Below are 18,850 nucleotides of genomic sequence, written 5' to 3' on the forward strand. Positions count from 1 at the left end.
GTTTCAGTTTATGCATCAATTTTGTCTATATTATACCGCCGTAAGGATTTATTACTGCCGTAATAATTTCTTTGAAAAAATTGTCAATGCTATCTATTTCTCTTCCACAGCTTCCAAAACGTTTTTACCTTCAGTTACATTTCCGCATAACGCGCATTGTGAAGACAAGAAAATGTTTCCGTGATCGCTCCCACGGACCGCACCCATCGTGCCGTTTATTCCCCGCTAGAAACCGGTTACCGCAAGCATCAGTATGAGCTTGCGGTATTTTTTAGCTTTGATATATAATTGACGGTAATTTAATCACTTGAGGTGACAAAAAAGCAAAAACATACTTCCTGCTAATTTCGTGTTGGACGGCAAAGGATAAATGTAAACTCACGTGAAAGGTCAAATAAAACATTTCAATAATTCATTGTCTGATCAAGTAAAGTGGAATTAAAAATTTCAACTTCCATTGTATTCCAATATATGACGTTATACTGGCACGCGACTGCAAAGTAAACAGCCAATTAAACCCAGTGCTGAAAACTGAGCAAAAGAGAAAGTACTTGAAAGTTCACAAAGAAGCATGCAAACACTTTATGGAGTCATCTGGGCGTCACATCCGGATCAATGAACGCTATTTAAATACCGATCCCTATATGGAGTAAGGTATTATTAGAATGTTGGCGTGGCTAGAAATTCCAAATAGAGACTAAATGCAGATATGATTTTATTACAGATCGGTTATCTAACCCACGCGGAACACTCCTGATGATTGAGCAATCTCTGCAAAGTCAAATGTAAATGATTTAATTCTTCGTTTCGAAAGGGAAGACGGAGATTACCGAACATTCCCGAAGTTGCTTTCGCAACCGGTTCCGTGACTTCACGTGACCATAACTCAAACCGAGACGCACAATCGGCATATTGAAGGTCACGAACTTTTAGATCGGTACCTGTATTTTTCGCAGTTGTGAAATCTAATGTTGCTCCGTTCAATATTGTCTTGCCATGGTCTTTACGGAAAATTGGCTCAAAGGAAAAGTTAAGGACCGGAAGTAGTCGGCAATTGTTATTTTGGTTGCAACGGCTGTGCTAAATCCCCAGCAACTTCTCTTGTGGTTTCCATTTGCTTGTTCGACATACAAGAGTGCGTTCTATATCAAGTTAACCTTTTATGCGAAGAATAATTGAAAATCCGGCATGAGCAACATTGGAAAGAAGTCGAAGTGGAACTTGTCTGTTTACATTACAAATCTGAGCACTGAGAAGTCTGTGGAAGTCAATGGAGAGACGTACGTTGGTAAGCTCATGTTGGACCTTGTGGAAGGTCTGGGTAAGTGTTCATATGCTTCTCTGTGATTCAATTGCCTTATGGACGGGTGTGGTGCTAATGTCGACTTAAACGATTTTATCTGATGGCAAGAGGAGAAGAAAAAGATCCCCAGTGACGTTTCGTTGTGTGTTGAGATGTTGTTGATGCTGACATTTGAGGTATTTACTCACGTTGTGTATTGGAATTTGAAAGCAAATGAGCATTCGCGATCGAAGCACGGATTCAACCGTTTGGTTGTGATCAAATTGCTTAACCTTGATGGAAATAAAACAGGTTCTCCTTGTCGTACGCTTGAACTGAAGTTTACTCGAGTATCTCTGTTTGAATGTCGTGTTTATTTTTGCAGACATAGCGGCTGACTGGTCAGATCATGGATTGTGGTGGCCTCAGAAACGGCAGTGGCTTCTGAAACCTCGCTTAACTTTGGATACAATCGGGGTGCAAGGTGACGCTAAACTTCAATTCACTCCAACTCATAAAAAAGTTCGGGTTCAGCTACCGGACTTGCAGTTTGTCGACGTTTCTTTGGACTTCTCCAAACCAGTTTTCCATGCCATTCAAGAACTTTGTGCCGAATTAGGAGTCAGACACCCCGAAGAACTCTCTCTTCTAAAACCATACGAAGGATTGAAAAAAGAAGGCCGGAGAAGTTTTCGTGGAAAACAAAAAAAGAGACTTTCGCAGTCTTCTAGTTCGGACGACAATTTATCCGCTAACAGCGACGACAAGACAAGGGGAAGTAAGGACAGTTTAACAGTCCCAAATTATAATTCCCTGCCAAGACATGGTTACGCTTCACCGAATGGCAGTGTGACTCCTGGCTCTTTATCGCCCGGTTATCCAAATTTCACCTCAGATGTGCCATGTGGAACGATCGAAACAACGTCCTTAGCTACCAGTCCAGTGTCTCCTTCACAAGAAGCAATTGCTTCTTTATTTAGGCCGAAAACGCTTCAAGAGAAAGCTATTGTCAACAAAGGGTATGCAGATAAATTTCGCTAATTATACACTTACTCACTTATTTGTAATTACAAAGGGCCTTGACTTCGATCACTTCACACAGTTTGTCTTTATGCAGTTCAACAAATATTGCATCCTTAGCAATCCAAGGTGTAGCAATAGAATGCGTGCCCACTTTTCCAATGGAGTGTGTGTAATCAATAAATTTCTACATAAAATTATTAGCTTTTATATTTGATTTGAGGGAGCAAAGTTGTACATATTGCTAGGAAATCAAAACACAAATCCTGCTGCATTATTAATTGCATTCAAAGAGTTAAAAGTTAGGGCATGAGTTGAAAGGATTTTGCGGCATAAGTTCCAAGAAATAACATGTGTTAGGTACATGGAAGTACAGAATTAAAAACCACTGTATTTGAACTTGGTCATCTGTAACCATAAAATGTTATGTGATGTGCTTACACTGAATTATTTTGGATTTTGGATTTTGGAGGCTGGCTTTGGAAACTGATAATATGTTTGCTAAAAGGAACAGTTTGTAACCCAATGAGTTGAGATCGCAACATGTAATCCATAGTTACGGACCTTATGAGGCAAACAGTAATTCAATTATATCCCAAAGGCTTTTGTCATTATTTCCATCATATTGCCAGCTTTTAATTGGTTATGAATAGCACTGTTGTTGAGGAGAAATAGAAAAAAAAAGAACATTTGTTGCGTAGTTATCCTTTTGATCCTGTCCTCTGCCATCAAGATTCCTTGGTAGCTGAAACATAAATTTTTAACTTACGGATATTTTTTCCATTGTTATTACAAGATGCTGAAAAGCCCAATCAGAGCATTTAATTAACTTTTTTTATATCCATTATTTGCCTTTGTTGTTTAATTTTTTTTTTCTTTTCCTAATACCAGGTGGCTGGACTCATCCAAGTCTCTAATGGCTCAGGTATGAATTAAATTACTTAACATTGATATTGCACCATAAAGTTTGGAAAGTAATGCCAACCCTCACGCATACATCACTGCTTTCAGATTTGTTTACTTTCAGGTGCTCTCTAATTTTGAGTGGCAAAATCCTGTATTTGCATATGGATTTGACATGTTGTGGCTCAACAAAACGTATTTTAATTGTGACAAATTTCACTGGGCAGTTTCTTTGCAGACTACAATATGTTGAAAGCATGTTCTACACTCTCTTACCATCTTGGCAGAAAGTCAAGTTACGTTTGAGATTGTCACTTTGATGATTCGTTACTCTTTGGACTTATTATATTGTTACTGTTGAATAGTAGCCAATTTTCAATGGAGACTTCTGTTTTATGTATTTATGTTCTCAGTGTTTCCTTGGGTTGTCTTGTAGAAGCCTGTTTGCAACTTTGCCCTGTGTTGGCATTCTTAAATACATTTTAAAATAGTTGCAAAGACCTAATGAGGGTATTAAAAAAATAAAACACAGCTTTTGTATAACATTTCTACCTCAAACTTGAATGTAAATTCTTATATCTACAGACTAAGTGTATGATGTTGAGTGCTCTGTATTTTTGGCAGAAAATACCAGAATTCTGAATTCAGATTTTCATTTGTTTACAGGAAATTTCTCAGAAAGGTTAAAATATTACAAAAAGCTATAATCAAAACCTAGTTTGTAATAATTACAAACTAGGTTTTGATGATGATGATGATGTTTATTATTATTATTATTATTATTATTATTATTATTATTATTATTATTATTATTAAAGTGTATATGACACAAAATCTTTTATTAGCTTATTAGGAAGAGCTTTCAAAATGATGAAGAGTGGCATTTCTTTTATTGCGATAGCATTCTTGGTTGCCGAGTTATTCGAGATTTAGGCTTATGCAAATTAGACAACTTTTGACGTCACAATACTGACACAAAATGAAGGGAAATCACAAAAAATGGAATATCTCGTAAGCCTTTTTCTGTATAGAACTGAAACTTTGTAGAGTTGTTATACTCATCACAAAGTTTCATGATATGAACCACTATGACATTTCCATGGCAACACAATGGGCTCCAGGCCCTCACCATCCAAAGGATAAAATCAGAGTTTCCCTTCCCAAAAAGCGCTTTTTGCTCTTGATGTTTATTCAGTGGGTGTGAGGGAATATGGACATTACGCAGCACAAGTATAAGAAATTCTGTTTGACTGTGGAGCAATAAATGAGGCATTTGTCATTTTGGAAAGGTAGAGGTCTGGTAACGAGTACGTTGCTATGGTGACATCATAGCCACTATCACAATGTGTAGTTCTGTCAGCACATCAACCCTGCAAAATTTCAACCCTGTAGATGTAGTATTTGCGTAGATATTCCAAATTTTATGATTTCCCTTCATTTTATGTCAGTCTTGTGACGTCACAAGTTGTCTAATTTGCATAAACCTAAATCTTGAATAACTCGGCAACCAAGTATGCTATTGCAATAAAATAAATGCCATTCTTCATCATTTTGAAAGCTCTTCCTAATGAGCTAATAAAAGATTTTGTGTCATATACACTTTAAAACATTTACAAGTGAAATAGCAAAATTAATGGACATTGAATATCTCAAAATTTTTCACCAAAGTGGAGGTGGATAAAGGTTGATATTTACCAAGCTGTAAATTATTTACTGTTTGAGTGTAAAAACATTTAAATAAATGGAATTTTAGTGGCACATCTACAGAGTGGCTATTTGTCCACTGTTTTCAGGTGGAATTTGTACATGTAATCGCATGAGGCCGAGTAGAATTAAGGATTAATTTTCACACGTATTTTCAAAGTTTGCAAATTGCCCGAGTCGCACAGCGATGAGGGCAATTTGCGGAAACGTTGAAAATGCAAGTGAAAATTAATCCTTAATTCTACGAGGACTCATTGGGATTACGTGTTTATAACATAGAGGGCAAAATTTTCTTAAAACTATTAAGGCGCTTCGTAAATATAAAACAGTCAGCCCGGCGGCCTGGAGTAAAAACACTCACCCGTGAGCAAAACAAACAAACAAACAATTCACCTGTCTCTTAACTTACAAATCAGACAAAACAAGAAAAGTTGATTATTATTATAACATGTAATTAAGAGAAAATACAAGATTAATTCATGAGCAAACTAACAAATTCACCTGTAGCTGCACTGTGAAGCTTTCTACCGCTTGAAAATCACACGAACACAGATCGATAAAAATAGCAAACCGTGGGTCCAAAGAAGGAACTCGCAGAGTAATTTGTTCCACTGAATTTGACCTGCTTCTTCCTACCATAAAAACTGAGCCGGGTTTTGTTATTATTGTTCAGTTATTGTTTGTGGGATAGAGCCGTAGCGAGGTGAAAGCACTTGGTCGCAGGCCTCTCATCCATGAATGATTTCAGTTTTTCACCCAAACAAATCCGATCAAGTTTTAACTTTTGACACAAATAATCTTTTGCTGTTTCTTCTAAGAAACGAAAGTTTGCCTTCAGGAATTTCCTTTTAGCTGTAGCACTTGATTTCCAAGTCTTTTGGCATGAACAACCCGGCTTAAAACTCCAAAGAACCTGAAAGATGTCGTTGCTCTTGCTGCACAAAATGAAGAAACCAACTAAATGTAGAAATGGCATGCTCAGCCAATCAGGAGCAAGTATTTTCGGTGCTTGACCAATCAGGAGTGAGTAATTTTTCCCTCGTTGAAAGCAAAATTAACTAAAAATGCCCTCTGTTTCGACCAATCAGCATTCAGTAATTTTGCCCTCTATGTTATAAGAATTTGGAAATGTTGACTTTTGTGGAGGGAGGAAAACTGAAGTACCTGGAGAAAAACCCTCGAAGCAGGGACAAGAACCGACAGCAAACGAAGCTCACATTTGGCTTTAACTGTGGGAATTGAACCCAGGCCACAAGGTGGGAGACTAGTGCTCTCACCACTGTACCATCCATGTGTCCCTGAGTATGTACCAAACTGATGGATAGCCAGGCCCAGTCTTTGTAACTTATACCTGAAAAATTGACAAAACTCATGCATGAAATTCAAGTCAGTGTCAGAAGAATAGCCTGCGTAAGCAGATGTCTTTTCTGAATTTTGTTTCACCCGCCGGGGTGTACTCGCACAGGCCAGGAACTCTATCCACTTGTTTGGTATATTCTAAACTGTAAATGGAGGTTAATGAGTTAATTGTCTTGTTTTCACAGGAAGTTGCAGAATTCTCCACACTTCTTTTGAGATACAAATATTATGCATTCTTTGATCTAAATCCAAAGGCAAGTAAATTGTTTTATGTTGTGACCATGGCTCACTCCAGTGTCAAAATTGGAATGCCCTGGCCAGTAGAGATTGCATTATCTTTCCTCTTAAAAGAGCCACAGTTCCTTTATTTTAGTAGCATAAATGAATCTCCTTGCTTTTTCTTTTATAGTGTGTGTGAAAATATTAATTTACTGGTAGTTGCACGATTTTGATAAATATTGGACTAGTTAGACTAGTCAAGACCATGTCAAATGTGATAACTACATTTTTACTTTGAAAGAAATGTGATGTTATGTTTTACACGTGGTGAATAAATGATTGATATATTTTTCAGTCAGTGATGCTATCATTTATTCACCAGGCTTAAAACATAACATCACACTTCTTTTAATGTGTGTATATGCTACTCATCGACTTTCATATTGTAGTAGTGTACAAGATTTTTATCACATGAACCTAGTTTAATGGCCTTAGCTCCCACAAGTCTCCTGTAGCTCAGTGGTAAACCATCTGAACTAGTAATCGGAAGGTCATACTAGTCAATTTGACTCCTGTTGGCAGAACTTGGATTTTCTTTCCAAGTATACCTGTGTCACCGACTACTGAAACATACATTCTATACATTTTTTATCTGCACCAAGACGTAAGGCTGCAATTTGACATGGGGGGGGGGGGGGGGGAGCATATACAGAGAAGAGAAAATTGTTGGTGGATGGCAGGATATTAGTGGCCAGGGAATTGATATGGAGCAGTGGTGTAAAATTAGTAAACCAGGCAATATGGGTCATCCAGTGTCTTAAATACACGTATATGCTCACTCAAGGTGAAAGGGTTCAATAATTTAGTATTTATTTACAATTATTCCATGAGTACACATTGGATACAAGGTGATAGATAACAGTTGGCTATAATTATGTTGTATCCAACAAGCATGAGTGGAATAATTGTTTTATTTAAAACCAACCATGAGAGTCACTAAATCTTGCTGATTTAGTGATGCTTCCCCCCCCCCCCCCCCCCTGACAGATACTCTTACCATATTTGTGGGGCATGTTATAATGGCTCATTTACCATGGCCACTAAACCAATCAAACCTCCGAGTCAGTCAGTTTTTAATAAATAAGGATATACTCTTATAAGTAAGACCTACAATGGAGGACAAAAATCCTTGGAACGGTTATGGAAAACCTTCCTTCCACATCCTTGACTTATCAAATAGTCAGATCTAGCACAATGTGCACTTCTCTAACCACGTGGATACCACAAGTGGCCCTCCCCTCCCGCCTCCAAATAATGTTCAGATGTAGAAACACTTTTAAGACAGGATAAAGTGTACAGGGCTGCACAAACTGCAACATTGCCTGGGGGCAAGGGGGAAAGGGGGAGAAATCAAGGCAAATCATGTTAATTGTGAAAGGATTCTGTAATAATTTGTTATGACCTCTAGTTTCAAAGAACGTCAGACTGTCATGCCACCTTTAAGGCAGATGTCAGAGAATTGTTGTGATCTTAAGTCTAACACCTTTGGTATCAGCAGCTTTAAAAATACCCATCAGCTTCCCCACCAATGGAAAATAACCATTCAGTTATTTATTTATGGGAGAAATTATGTACCAATCTGTAGGTTGATGAGGTGCGTATTAATCAGCTATATGAACAAGCCAAGTGGTCAATCCTAACTGAGGAGGTTGAGTGTACTGAAGAAGAGATGATGACATTTGCTGCCATACAGGTCAATTTTGTAAATATGTTATCAATGAAAGACCCGTCTTCACCTAAAAGGCCTTTTGTGCATTTGTTATATTGTTTACAAATGCTCCTATTGTTCAGTCCTATTGATCTGATTGGTTTACCTATTGTTCAGTTTGCGATCTAATTTGTTTACCAGAATATTCGTACTGGGGTGAAAGTCCTTGCGTACTAAGTCAGACCAGGCAAATAACCTTCACGCACAATGCCTTTTGGGTGAACATGGTAGTAGCTCTATATGAGTGAAAATTTGAAATCGATCTTTAAATAAAAATATCAGTTGTTGCAGAGTGTAATTCCTGTATTGCACTTATTATTACTTATATTGTTTAACATAATTTGAACAGTACATTGGATGTTTTGGTACTTTGTGAGATTAATTATCTTGAATTACAATGTGTTTGACAACTTTCTGAATTACGTTCAAGATAACAACTTACAAGTGGAAAATCTATTAGTATAAGATGCCGAAGGTTAAGGAAGGGGGGGGGGGGGGGTGTACTTCCATATATAGCTTGTACAGGTGTGTGCCACCCAGTAGGGCATGGGTTTGTAAACCTAGTTTCATTGATTACATACTGTATGCTATGGGATGTGATGACAGGCCCATAGATAGGGTACAAATGTCATAAAAAGGGTAATTAGGGAAATGTAAAATTGTTCTCATAAACAGACCGTGGCAAGGTTTGTTTGGTTGGAGGCCCCCTACCTTATGTTCATAGAACTAAATCTTTTTTTCTCTTTTGATTATCAGTTCCAAGTGAAGCTGACCTCTACGTCACCACAGAATCAACAGAGTGGTGATGAGGATAATGATGACATAGATGCGGCCCTCTGTGATTTACAGGTGTGTTTAATAAGATTACTTTATATTTTACTAACCTTAAATATCATAATATATAAAAACGTAGAGGGGTTGGGGTGGGGTAAAGGCCCAAAATTTACACGGCATCAACTGTTGGTGAGTTATAGGCAAAGGTCAGTTGGAATTGCAGTGGTTTGTCTGCACTGACCCAAACTTTTGAAAGTTATTTTGTCCAAGGTATTCCAACTCAAAGTAAAACTATTGACTTAATTCCTATGACAAAGTGTCATAAAATAGGGCGTGGAGGGTGTATGAAGGGGTGGAAGGTTTAAAATTAACTAAAAAAACAAATAGAAAATCCCGGGGGTGGGATGGGGAGGTCCTTTGTGAAATTCTCTCCATGGTGGGGGTATGGATATATTCTACAACTTCACATTTTTTTTTACATGACTTAAAATTCTTATTACAGATCTTCCTGAGTGTATTATTTTGCAAGTATCTCCAGGATACTGAAGCTGTTATCAATGGTGATTATTTAACATTCACAAATTATGGGAAATTTGCCTCCAAAGCAATACTACTTAAACTGTGGGATGTGTCTGTTGTTGGATCTTCCAGGGAAGAGAGTGGTTGGTGAACACAAGATGTCCATGTATCATGTGATGGTAGTCCTTTGCACTAATAGTACATTGTTTGCTTTGTAGGCTACTCTTGAAGGTTCTTCTGTTTCTAATACGACACCACAAAAGGTAGGCCCTAAACAAATATATTGCGTAGGGCACTTTTTACAAGGGCATAGTCTCTGCTGCTCACAATGCTTATAAACTAAAGAAATCACTAGAGTGGTAAATCAGCCATTCAAAATTTGAACTGGGGACAGCATGGTTCTTATCACATGATAACCAGTTTGTCGACAGTCCACCTTGTGAAAAATTCAGTTAATTTCAATTACTGAGATGAGATAAAATTGGCAGTAGTCAAGTTTTCAAATGACTCTATTCAAACCTATTTAAGGGGTTTGATGTTTGCGAATTTGTATTACAACAAAAGAGTGTTGACTGTGTAATCTTATCATCCACAAGGTGTTGGAAGTGTTGAGCCAACTATTCTTGAGTTTCCCTCTCATCTGACAGTGGCATAATTAATCCATCACATTACTTCCATCCTCAGTGTTCAATGATCTCTTTACAAACACCCTTGAGAAAAAAAGTCAAAAAATGCTCAAGGTGTTACAATCAAGTTTAAATAATTTGAGGTTTATTCTCCTTGCATCCTACAGAGTCTGACATCAGTTCCAGAAATAAAGGACTACCTTCATATGATCAAGTAAGTGCTTCATGTTTATTCCTTTGTATCTTAGGGATTTTTTGATGATGTAATTAACCATGGCATACAGCATGGATAGTAAAAAAGCTAAAGTGATAGTCCACACTGTCCATGGCATGTTCTGTCAACATATACGCCAATAATTTAAATGTTGACTGTCTAGTACCACTTTTGTTTCATGTTTTGTAGGCACAAAACATTTGGAACTAAGAAAAAGAAGTACTGGTTTGTTTTCAAAGGTACTTGAACATTGGAATTTGTTGTGCTTTTTTGCTTTTGGTTTTTTTTTTGTGTGTAAAAGATATAAAAAATTTTAATTTAAAACTCTAAATTTTCCCTTTACAGACACAGTTCTGATGTTGTTTAAAAGCCAAGAAGAATCTTTTGGCGAGCCCATTCAAAGGATGAATCTAAGAGGTACGTCACACAAACAGCCAATTGTAGGTTGGGAATACCAGGGTGTGTGATGACATGGATAGGGGATAGGGAGAGAAAAATGAGTATGTAGACATACTAGGTAGGGGACATGGGCATCTGAAGTCAGCAATTTTGCGAGTTCAGCCAAAATAATGCAACCACTGAGTAGTAATGACAAAACGGACCTGCTTTCCTGACCTTACTTGATGTGAATACCTTCTCTGGCATTTAAATGTTGCAATTTGTAAAGCTGTAAAACTTGTCTTGTGTTCAGATCTTCTCACTCTTCAGTGGAGGACATCTGATAAAATCGAAGTATTTAATGACATCATAATGTTTCCTGACACACTGTATGACTGAGCATGTTCAGCATTGACAGTAAAAAGACTTTACTAGTGGATTGTGCACTTGATGGAAAATAGGAAATCTCCTTGAGCAACGGTGGAAAAAAATGCACACGCTATAAATTACACATACTATACAAGTTAGGTAAAGGTGTCAGTGCAAAGCAAAGTTTTTCAGAAAACTAAAGAACCACCCTTAGATTAGTGAAAGACTCACCTCCATGAAATCATTGCAAGAAACAGTTATTGAAGAAATGTCATGATATAGCTTTTACAAAGCTCACCGGTATATCTATATAATCTACCTACTCAAGTCATTCTTCTGTGGGAGTGTGGTTTGAATGTTTTTTGGTCTCCAAAGTTGCCAAAAATTGCATATAAAAACAAGGTTGCATAGTCTTTTTCCCTCTCCTATCTCCTTTCTTCTCTCTTTTGCATCATTCTGGACTTTCTTTGGGCCCTGAAGCCCCGATTCAGTGCCATTTTACAAAAAGCACTCAAGTTTTCACTGCCATCATTTCCAAAATTTGGGCACAAAATCAGTCACATTCTCTAATATGATTGGTCAATGAAAATGGCCTGATGCAAGTTGCCTCATCACTTTTGCACAAATTTTATTTTATTTATTCTCACATGTTGGCTTTGCACATGCACTTGCATCACACTGATTTTACCAGATGTTTCCTCTAAAGACAACATATCTGAGTACAAGATGTGCTGTACAAGTAACAATGGTGACACCTAGTTCTTTTATTAAAATTAATTCAAGGTTGTGAGGTAATTCCAGATGTTAATGTGAACAAAGAGAAGTTTAACATCAAGATAAAGCTGAAAGAATCAGAAGATATTGAAGTCTGCTGCTCAAGTGTAAGTTGCATTACGTTGTTTTCCTTGCAGTAATGTCACTTATCCTGCAGAACTGTGTTTATCACAGCAAAATTTAACCCTAAGGCATTCTTACCACTGATTTCATTGATACACAACCCTGGAATAAAAACTCCTGTGAGCATTTGGCAATTCCTTTCCGTCAATCATGCGCTCCTTATATGGTGTTATAGGAATGCCGCTCTTGTTTTCAAAACATATGGTGGCCACTGTGTAGCCTGTTCGGTCGACATGGTTGCTTTTTATTCTTCGAGTTTACATTTGCGAGTGGTGTTTTTGCTCATGCAGAGGTTGAGCGCAATCGCTATAGCAAGACTTCTGAAAGTGGGGTTGACATTTGTGAAGAAAATTCGGAAAAAAAAAAACATATTAAATACCTCCACGGTTGATTACCCAGCCCGGACGGGAAAAGCAAGACAAATGGACAGCATTCGTGGGCGAATGCTGTTCTGGAGAATCGTGGGGTTTGCTACGCAGAGAGCGGAATTTCTTTGGTTAAATGTTTACTGTATTCATAATTCAATTGAAATAGCCTAAACATGCATGGTTTTTTTTTAATCAAACAAGATAATAATTGGCTCTCTTGATATAAGTGAAGTAAGCTTGAAGCTGAATGCTGATATGTTGGATGTGTGTGTTGATACATTAGGAGGCTCAGTATTCCAAGTGGATGGCAGCATATCGTTTAGCCTCCAAAGGCAAGACTATGGCTGATGCTGGCTATGATGCAGAGGTGTCTGGAATCCAGGCCTTTCTCAGTATGCAACATGATAAGGGTGATGCCACACCCCTCAATCCTGGCCAGGTGTGTATTGACAAGCATTGCACTCGCATGTGACAAGAGAAAGGAAAATTGAATATATTTCCTAAAATTATGTATTGTTTGAATAAAAAAGCTTTTTAAGAAAAATAGTTAGAAATCATGTCAACTAAGGACAGACTCCAACCCCTGCACAGCTGTACAGTTGATCCATTTTCACAAATGAAGACCTTTTTGTGTCAATTTTAAGGTTACTGTATACCTTCAGAGGTCTTTCGCGTCGTAGCGATGTAGCTCATCTGGTTTAAACTGTAGATACTTAAATCCCTATATCAAATTAAAGCTTATAGAGCTGGCTATCAAACTGTACCAAGAATTTTGAAATAAAATTAATTGTCAAATTTTTCACGACCTCTTAATGCGAGTGTCCGAATCACCTTTTGAAAGCTACAAGTCAAAGTGAATTTTGTATTTCCCTAATTTAATTTGCTCCTCAGTTTCCAGACCCAAAGTGCTAAAAAAAACATGTCTGTGTTTTGTCATATTTAATTGCAGTGAAAAGTTACAGAACATTTTCAAAATAGGATTAAAAAAATGTGGAGTGATCATACAAAAATCGCTCTCGGAGAAAAAATTATTTTGAAAGGAAAAAACTTGCAGACATGTTTTTGCTGCTTATACTAGGTACTGTCCAAATTTGAAGCCAAACGAACAAATTCCCTTGAGTTTTAGCCCTTTAAGTGTCCCCTTCAAGTAAAAAATTGATTTGAAAAACAGCACTAAAAATTCAACAATTGAATTCATTTTATTTCAAAATTCTTGGTATAGTTTGACAGCCAGCTCTATAAGCTTTAATTTGATATAGGGGTTTAGGTATTTAGAGTTTAAACCAGACACCCTACATTGCCATACACCTCTAAAAGGTATACCGTAACCTTAAATGGCTATGTGCTTGTTCTGATACAGATCCAAATCCAACCTGAAGATTTTGTTGGACCAAGGATGTTAAAGAAGTACAAAGCCAAACAGGTAAAGTACACTTGGAGGAGAATTCTGTGGTGGGGCCAAAGTTACACCTCTTGTTACAAGCTGTTACAATACTTATTTTGTAATGTATTACCAGTAATTTGAATAAATCCCTGGGGCCTGGGGCCTGTTTTTCGAAAATTCTGGTAACTTGCAGGGCCCGGTGATAAATCCTTCTTAACAGAAGTCAATTTTTGGTAACTTTGAATACTAAATTTTAAAATCTTATAATTCTATGAAAACATGACTGTTATCACTGTGTAATTGGCAAAAAAAAACATTTAAAAATATACTTATCGGGCCTGGTAAGTTACAGGGACTTTCGAGAAATGGGCCCCTGGACATAAATCAGTAACAAAATGAGGAAACCAATTAAATGTAGAACTGGCATGCTCAACCAATCAGGAGCTAGAACTTTTGCTGCTCGGCCAATCATGACTGAGTATTTTTGCCCTCAGTAAAAAGAAAATTAAGATACAAATTGTCTCCATTTCGGCCAATCAGCATTCAGTAATTTTGCCCTCTTCAGTGTATGTCATAAATGGAGTAAATAGGGTACCCAGGAAAATAAATCAAAGTTAAGACCTAATTCAAATTGATGTCAAAACAAATATTGATGATATCTTGTTCATGCCAACTGCAGATTGGTCAATGTTGTCAGGCATTTATTGGAGAATATCATTCATTAGAGTTTAACAACATTAATTACAAAATAATTGTTTGCTGTTTTCAGTACTTCATACAGTAACTTACTACAATGACCAAATGATATCTTTTTTATACTCTGATTGTCTAGCGTTTATAAACTCTTAAAAATAAGGATCATCTTCTCTATACTGATTCAAGCTGATAGAAGTTTTTATACCTTTACAGATTGCAGCTCGAATTCTTGAAGCCCATTCATCCTTGAACAAGACTTCACTGGTTGAATCCAAGATGTTGTATATCAGGCAGTGGCAGTCTTTGCCAGAGTTCGGTGTTTCTCACTTTGTTGTTAAATTTCGTGGGTCCAAGAAAGAGGTAAAATAAACTTTTTTGTCTGTTGAAGTGTAAAATAACAGCTCTACTAAAATGAGGTTTCATGTCAGTGATTGAGAATCAAACATGACACCTCTATGGATATATACAAGATTCATATCAGGGTGAGGTCAGAGAGGTTACATTTTTTATTTATTTTGATTAATTATTATTATTATTATTATTATTATTATTATTATTATTATTATTACTATTATTATTATTATTATTATTATTATTATTATTACTATTATTATTATTATTATTATTGTTATTATTATTATTATTATTACTATTACTATTATTATTATTATTATTATTACTATTACTATTATTATTATTATTATTATTATTATTGTTATTATTATTATTATTATTACTATTACTATTACTATTGTTATTATTATTATTATTATTATTATTATTATTATTATTATTATTATTATTGAATACACAATTACATTATTACATACAGTACCGCTCAAAACTAAGTTATCAGTTGCATCTCCTTTCTCAAGAGCTGATAGTCTTGTCTCAAGAGACAAGTCATGTATCTCTTATCGAGAGACGAAAGTCTCCTATCTAAAGAGGAGAGTCGTGTCTTGAGAGAGTCACTGATGTGGAAATTTTGGAATATCCTGTGAGAAACCAAGATGTGTGCTTGTTGAAATGAATGGCTCTTGTCACTGATTCAGTTGTCTGTTCCAAATACCGCAATTGTTTTGTTTTGATTTTTACGCAAACTCAGCTTACTGAAACTCTTCACTAACTCGGGCCAAATTTCATTTCGCCTGGACTTGACCCTACGATTCAGTATTTACATGTACTAGTAAATAACTTGAACTCAGCACTAACTTGAACTATATTTACACTCTGCCTTGAGGTAAACTTGAAAACATTGGTCGGTGTTCAAAACTGCAAAATGTCAGAACAGTTGATTCCCAAATTCACTTCTTGTTACAACACAATAGCTAAAAAATCTGCTATAAAAAAACTATGGTTACTATCAAGAAAATAACCATAAATTCAATAACATAGCACGTAAATTACAAAACTGAATTACATGATACCTATGTACAAGTACATATTTACAAATTATATTAATTTACAAGATGAAACTTACACAAGTATGTACTGTGTACAGAGAGGTTACATTGCTTGTTTGACCAACTGAAAAAATGCTCCATATTGCCAAGTTTTTGCATGCATAGAAAATGTTTCAATCCATATTTACCGGCATTTTATTTCCGTTGAAGGCACAGCAAATGCCCAGTATAACAAAATAACAAAATCTTTTACAAGTAAGTCTTTGGATGGAAAATAAATTAAATTTAGTGATCAAGGTCATGCACAGAAGAAAATCTGCATTATGTGTATAAGCTGGACCAATTTGGAACATTTCTATCATGGTTTCTTGGCCAGAGAGTGATATACACCCTGTTGTGGTGGTGTTAAAATTCCTAGACAAGCTTTTTCCAGAGGTGGTTTTTCTCATTCTTGTGGCAGCATTTCCAATTGTGTATGTAAAATACAGCAAATCTAAGCCAAAACAACAAAAAGAAATGAGGTAAAATTGTATTAAATGTTTAATGTAGCTTCGGTAGGCTGAAAAACAGTTTTTGTACTTGCTCTGTGGTCAAAGCTGATGATGCTTGTCAGCGCACACTAAACAAATGAGAATAACAAACATGGCGCCAACTGTAAAGCAATCTTTTTTAGTCTGTTGTCTGAAAGTTTCTTAAGATGTGCATTTAAAATGTCAGGTCACAAGAAACCCAAACTCACTGCATGTTCTTCACCTTTGGAAGTTTTGAAACCTTGGCATGTGCAACTGAGACTGAGTAAAGCTGTGCTATTTTCTTGAGAACCACTAATAATTATTAGAATCTTGGCAGAACAATAGTTAGGATAGCAGGCAAGTTCTATTGCAAAAGGGATTCAAATAAGTAGGAATTTGATGTGAAAGGAATTATCAAGTATCCCTCTGCTAAATTTTTATGGGACCGTTTTACCACAAGTATGTTTGTGACAGACAAATGATGAGAGAAATGATTAATTAATAACAATAATAAGAAGTTCGTAAGTCACATTGCCATGGAAGTTCAATCTACTTACCAAAATAATGATGCCTTTTGTTTTAACTTACTGCCAATTTTGAGCGCTTAGAACTGGTTTGAAAGTAAAGTCAAATGAGACAGGTACTACGTAACTGTGTTCAGCCAGTAACGTTAACCTGTTGTATCCATTGCCAACAGTGATTGTGAGCTTGTTGTTTTGTATGTGGTAATTTTCTGTTGTTGTATCTTGTGCTTCAGGAAATTCTTGGAATAGCATTCAACAGAATCATGCGAATTGATGCAACAAGTCGTGAATCAACAAAGACATGGCGCTACAGTGTCATGAAAAATTGGAACGTGAACTGGGAGACAAGAGAAATGGTAATTCAGTGTGAAGGAGAAACCATCACATTTGCATGTACAAGTGCCGACATCAAAGTCATTCACGAGTTCATTGGTGGTTATATCTTCATGTCAATGAGAAAGGATGTGAATCAACCATCAAATGAAGAGTTGTTCTTCAAACTGACTGGTGGATGGGTTTAAAGTCCACAGAACCTTCAACATCGCCTCATTAGTCCAGGTTGCTAAAAGGACACTAGTTCTTTACTTCTAATAGTTAAGAATGGTTTGACATAGAGAAAAATGCTAAACATTTTAACGGGCATTCTTCAGACAAAATAAAGAACAGTCAGGTACCTCTTCCTACAAATATTGTCGTAAAAGTATTGAAACTAAAAGGTATAAAGAAATTATTCGTCAGCTTTGTGTTATGTCTTGTCTTTTTTGGAACATTAGCATTAAGTGAGTTTCCATAACATGAGCAAGGTGTGCACAACAAGGTAAAGAAATAATTATTTATTTCTTTATCATGTCTATCTGCCATTTGATGTCACTTCATGAAAAGGGTGTAAAAGTATGCAGTTGGTTGGGCAGAAAGATAATGCAAACCTGCATGTGGAGAGTTGCCTTGTGAACTTTTCCTCTACTTTGCATCAGTTTTCTTTATCACTGGCAAATTTCCATTATATTTTGCTTGTGAAGGTCTGTCTTTTGGTAATACCTAAACGTCCCCAGGATACTGAAAAATTCAGCCATTTACCATGCTTTTAAGGTCAACAGTATAACCAATAACCAAGTTCTTAAACACAAAATTAATGTTGACACAACTACCTGACTGGGAAGTGTTGTTTAACTGGGCAGGTATTTTCATTGTGGATTATTGATTGTGTTATCAGTGTGAATTGACGGACATTTTATGGTGTGCAGCACGTTGTTTGATTATTGCATAGAGGAACTTTGTCCTAACATTTTTTGCCATTGTTGGTCAGATGATTTGTAACCAAATATAGCTACAGGTGTAATGTAAAAGCTTGATATCTTTTCGTTCCATATCTGAGCCTCAATTTATAAAAGTAATGTAATTTGTGTAAATGTGTACAGTGTATGCCTACCTAGCTACAACAGAGAAAAAGAGCCTAGGCCACAAGAAATGGAACTTATTAGAAAGTGAGCTTAAATGGGCAGACTATATCAAAATACAATACATTGTTCATGTATCCACTGTCTTTGAAATAAAAATGTCATTTATACCCTGCAACCGAATTTTCATAGTATTACTATTGTATTTTTGTAGTTTCTTTCGTGTTCCTTCTGTCACTGCAACCAACATTCAAACGTATGGCTAGATTTACTAGATTCATCTAGCCTTCTTTGGTTCAGATTTGGTATAAGTATTGTCTGAATTTAAATGCATAAATACACTGTGAAAATGCATGCAGGTGAAGGTCTTTCTCGCATGAATATTTCCAACACATCAGGTAGCCATAAGTTATAAATTTTTCCTTAATTCAGTATAGGGTTATAACCACGTTCTTAGCCAATAAACAGCTAGGATGTTGTTGATTGAACCAATCATTTTTTGTGGTGAAACTAAAATGCCTGACAAAACAAGTA

General features: G+C 36.3%; 1 protein-coding gene and 1 long non-coding RNA gene across 2 annotated transcripts; one reads left to right on the top strand and one right to left on the bottom strand.

Annotated features, from left to right (window-relative positions):
- Positions 1 to 519: 519 nt before the first annotated feature.
- Positions 520 to 18,494, top strand: LOC146489374 (fermitin family homolog 2-like). The gene is made up of 15 exons (XM_085108494.1): positions 520 to 1,321; positions 1,668 to 2,301; positions 3,194 to 3,227; positions 6,454 to 6,522; positions 8,133 to 8,240; positions 9,012 to 9,104; positions 9,767 to 9,811; positions 10,342 to 10,388; positions 10,578 to 10,627; positions 10,734 to 10,805; positions 11,919 to 12,016; positions 12,684 to 12,839; positions 13,761 to 13,823; positions 14,694 to 14,840; positions 17,153 to 18,494. The coding sequence occupies exons 1-15, from the start codon at positions 1,189 to 1,191 to the stop codon at positions 17,438 to 17,440; spliced, it is 2,037 nt and encodes a 678-aa protein (XP_084964620.1). The 5' UTR covers positions 520 to 1,188; the 3' UTR covers positions 17,441 to 18,494.
- Positions 15,145 to 15,576, bottom strand: LOC146489375 (uncharacterized). The gene is made up of 2 exons (XR_014864486.1): positions 15,453 to 15,576; positions 15,145 to 15,357 (listed from the first exon to the last, which is right to left on the bottom strand). It is a non-coding gene; the product is annotated as an uncharacterized LOC146489375 (long non-coding RNA).
- Positions 18,495 to 18,850: the final 356 nt, after the last annotated feature.

Source organism: Pavona decussata, unplaced genomic scaffold (assembly GCF_977016875.1).
Source record: "Pavona decussata unplaced genomic scaffold, jaPavDecu1.1 SCAFFOLD_6, whole genome shotgun sequence".
Taxonomy (NCBI): domain Eukaryota; kingdom Metazoa; phylum Cnidaria; class Anthozoa; order Scleractinia; family Agariciidae; genus Pavona; species Pavona decussata.